Source organism: the organism of the source record quoted next (assembly GCF_019968955.1).
Source record: "MAG: Porospora cf. gigantea A chromosome Unknown PgA_NODE_2178_length_3943_cov_328.444, whole genome shotgun sequence".
Taxonomy (NCBI): domain Eukaryota; phylum Apicomplexa; class Conoidasida; order Eugregarinorida; family Porosporidae; genus Porospora; species Porospora cf. gigantea A.
Genome location: NW_027151508.1, coordinates 1 through 3,943, shown reverse-complemented (window position 1 = coordinate 3,943; position 3,943 = coordinate 1). Strand labels below are relative to the sequence as shown.

General features: G+C 55.0%; 2 protein-coding genes across 3 annotated transcripts; one reads left to right on the top strand and one right to left on the bottom strand.

Annotated features, from left to right (window-relative positions):
• Positions 1–422: 422 nt before the first annotated feature.
• KVP18_003850 (uncharacterized protein) lies at positions 423–2,988 on the top strand (the record flags this gene model as incomplete). 2 transcript variants are annotated; one of them, XM_067955935.1, is made up of 3 exons in its annotated part: positions 423–1,895; positions 1,924–2,823; positions 2,873–2,896. In XM_067955935.1, 3 exons carry the CDS (start codon positions 423–425, stop codon positions 2,894–2,896), a joined length of 2,397 nt encoding a protein of 798 aa, XP_067811467.1.
• Positions 2,979–3,841, bottom strand: KVP18_005221 (uncharacterized protein; the record flags this gene model as incomplete). Its single annotated transcript, XM_067949615.1, has 1 exon — positions 2,979–3,841. A coding segment is annotated over one exon (863 nt), but the record flags the coding sequence as incomplete, so codon positions are not given.
• Positions 3,842–3,943: the final 102 nt, after the last annotated feature.

Genomic DNA, 3,943 nt, shown 5'->3' with positions numbered 1-3,943 from the left:
CTTCGAGACATGAGAACATGATGACAGAACTAATGTTTAAAGCGTAAGCTCCCCACCCACCTGCTGTAGTACAGAAGTTGTAAATCTTGTGAATCTCACAGGCTTGATTCTTCTTGTGGGGTTAACGTCTTAAATCTTAGACATCACATACAATATTTAGGTGTTAGCCGTCAAGAGGCCAGAGGCTGGGGTTTCAGGTGCTGAAGCGCTCCAGAGGCTGGACCAGTTATTATGAGGCAAAAAAGTACGCAAACGCCTATCGGCGCATACACACCCATTTTTGTAGGCTGTGGGAGTCGAACGCGCGAGTCAGCAGTTTGACTCACCTCATCCAGTGCGATCCTGAAGAAGTGAGGTGTGAAGACTGCGACGCAACCGTGTGAAGGCCGCGAAATCGGAATTTTCACCCACAGAGGCGAAGCATGTCAGAAGGTACAAGGTCGGAGTCCGTCATAGACACCCTACTCAAGAAACGGAAGTTCCAATCAGACCAGATCTCGCGAGACCTGAGTCTGGCACAGGGGACGGGGGCAAACGACAACTGCCTCCTTGTGGTGCTCCGTCATTTTTTTGGTCTGGACGTGGACGAGGTGAAGGTGCGCTTATACTCTCGCCGCTGCGGCGATGACAGTGACTGGACCATTGGAGGAGACGGCTTCCTGCACATCATGAACAGCACGCTGCCGTCTCAGGCCACCCTCTTGATTTACATGCGAGACGCGGAAAATCGCGATGTTCACGTTGCTCTTAGCGACTGCAGTGACTTGGCCATGGGCAAGCCGCAAGTGTTGCTGTGTAAGCACGCCGACTCCGAGCTTGCTATTGCCTTTCATAGTCCCCACGCGAGTGAGACCATATGGGAGTACTTCCAGGCGGGGTTCGCCGGACAGTTCCGCTACCCAGAAGATCTGGAAGATGAAAGTGATCCACCGGAACTCAGTATTGAGAGCACTGCACTAGCTCCCTTTACGATGCGCATCGATCCGTCGGAACTCACCAAACGGTTGCCGACTCTACAGGACTTACCAGCGATACTGGAGTTGTTGCAGCGGTGCCTTTGCTTCGATCGAGACCGCGCGTCCAAATCGAAGTTCGTATTGAACATCGTTCGCCATGAATGGCTGTCTGCTCTGCTTTCGATTGACCCTCCCACCGATGCCAAATTCATACTACACCAGTGTCTCATCTTAGTAGGAGAACTGGTTCTCCTGCAGCCACTCGAGATCGACATCTGGAGGAATCCCTTCTTGCTGAGTCCGGACGACACGCTTCTTACGCCTATCGTGGCGGTGTTTAACTCGGATGATCTCGTAGAACGTATCTTGGACCTGGGTCAAGAGCTTGAGTTGTCTGTCGGCGCCCCTTTAAGACCAGTCTCGAAGGTCAAGGCCGTTTTTCAGTCCAGCCAGTTTACGAGGTCTCTGGGTTCTGACTTCGACGACGTTATTCGGCAGTGCAGACTGCTTCATCGTGTCCGCACGTTCACTGATGTTGCTCGTTTCTCGCGTGGTGACTCTGACTTCGCCGTCTCCAACGACATCCGCGAACGGATTGCCAACTGGACTACTGTTTGCCTGGCGCACATGATGACTGATGGCGATCCACAGGCCGCCATGATGAAGCGCATAGCGGACTGCCTGCTGGAGGACTACGAAGCCGCACTGTTCCTTCACAGTTTCCTGTCTGCCCTTCGAAGAATCTTCAGCATGCTTATCGTGCAAGCAAATCTAGCCCAGCGAAACCACTACGCGCCGCGGCTGTCGCGAGCCTTCCTAGACGCCAATCTGCTCCCGCGCCTGCGAGGCTACATCACCGGAGAGGGGTGTCCACAAATCCATGCCCAGCGGTATGCACAGTTCAACATCGTCACCGATCCGCAGCGAGTCGCCGTTGACGTAAGCCCGCAGCGGCGCCACCATACAGATTCTCACCTTCTCCGGAACCGTAGCGCCAGGCGCAGTGGCGAAATTTTTCTCAGAGCTCCACTCACCAACAGGTCCGCCCGAGAACTTCCTGGCTCTCGTCGATGTATACGCCACGTCCAACGACGAACCTCTGATCCACCATGTCACGTACCTGATCAAGGACACGTTTGCGTCTGTTGAAAGCTGCGATGAACCCTCCCTTCGGCGAGACCTGGTGAACTGCTTCGCTTGGGGCGGCGTACTTGACAGGATGATTGCCATCTTCGAGGGCGCAGCGCCTCACTCCAACTCCGATGCCGTATTCCGTGTGTCCAAGAAGATGATCCTGGAGCTGCTCATTTCTATTCTGCCAGCTCATGTGGGCTCTGCCAACGCCGGTGTCATTCCACCGAGGCTGTTTCTGAGGGTCTTGGAGGGCGCATGTACCATGCGACCTTTCAACAAGAAGTTTGCTGTGGCCGCCGTGTGTTTCGTGAAGACGCTGATGCAGCTGCAAGTCCCCCTGCACACGGGAAACTCGGCCGTATTCAACATCTGGAGGCCCTTACTGTGGCTGCTCGACACGAGTACAGGACTCGTACGACACCCGGGCGAAGAGTGCATGCTCACAAACTCCATCTTGAATCTGGTGGACTTCGTGGTGGGCAGCTCGATGACTTCGCTGATGCACGCGTTGGTTGCCCCTGAGAACGCGACTGCCCTCAGCCGCGTCGAATCCCGGATACGCAAGTCACTGCGGGTCTCCGTCTTCGAAAATGTCCGCCGAATCTTAAAACCGCTGGCAATCGACCAGCTACCGACGGCTGAAGAGGTGCTGGCAATGGAGGAACCCGCGCGCCGTAGAACGCGGGGCCCCAGCATTGTGGATATCATGAAGGAATTTTGCTCGACCAAGACCGTAGGCCCGACCTCTGCAGACCCGCCGTCATCAATGCCTAAGAAAGCAGTTGCTGATGTGGAGGTCTCCGTAGAGCTGGTGGAGGGGTGGCGTGCGAAGAAACGCGCCGCAGAAGAGTCACCGGACGAGCCGTCAACAAAGCGTTCAAAAGACGTTCATGTTTGATCAATCTTCACGTCTGGGCCAGCCTTAACCTTGTCCTTCAGCTGCTGGATGCGGAGCATGCCTTCTTGGTACTCGAGAGCCAGCAAACTCTTGGGCTTGAACCGGCGGTTCTTTTGCCGAATGCGGTGGATAAGTCGTTGTCGTTTCAGTGTGTAGCTATGCATATTGGAGGTAGCTGTGTGGGCCAGACCCCGTCGGAGTAGAGATTTGAACCTGTCAGATGAAGCGGCTGCCGACTTTGGGATCCTCATGCGCCTCAATGAGGTGCCTTGTTGCAAGAGGTCGGACTTTAGCGCTACGGCGATGTCGTCATCAGCTCGGAATTTATTTGATCCGACGCGGACTTCCTTACCATAGCCCTTTTTCTCCATGCTGAGCTCCGAGGCTTGCTTCTCCTGTCTGACGACCAGAGCACTTTCCCTATCAAGCTTCTCCTGCCCAGCCTCCGATACTAGACGCGCCATATGAGCCTTGTTGATCTTGTCCATTTCCATGTTGAAGGTTTTCTTGTCCGCCTTCGCCCTCTCCTGCTGCTTCATGCGGTCAAGGTGTACTCTCCATCTGTTGCTCCTTCGCTTGATATTCTCTGAATCCTCAGCTGTCTGTGTAGAGAGCTCAACAGCAGGCACAACCTCGGCCAGCAAAGCCGCAAGCTGCTCGTCGGTCACGGGCGTGGTCACGCCGTGCCGCACCATAGCCATATACGCCTGCTGCTTCTCCTGCGGCCCCAGGGAGTTCAGCTGATCGAGCGTCAGGATGTTGAGCAACGCAGCGCTCATGGGTCTGGCATCAATCTTTCGGTGGAGACTCTGATTGCATTTCTGAATCTCCGGCACCACAGCAGCGGCGAAGACTGTAGAATGATCGGACGAGCTAGGATTAAAAGACTGTCCTGGCAGTGGCATCTTAACCGCAGCCGCTGGAGAGACACCGTTGTGAGTGCCTCGAGAGAAGC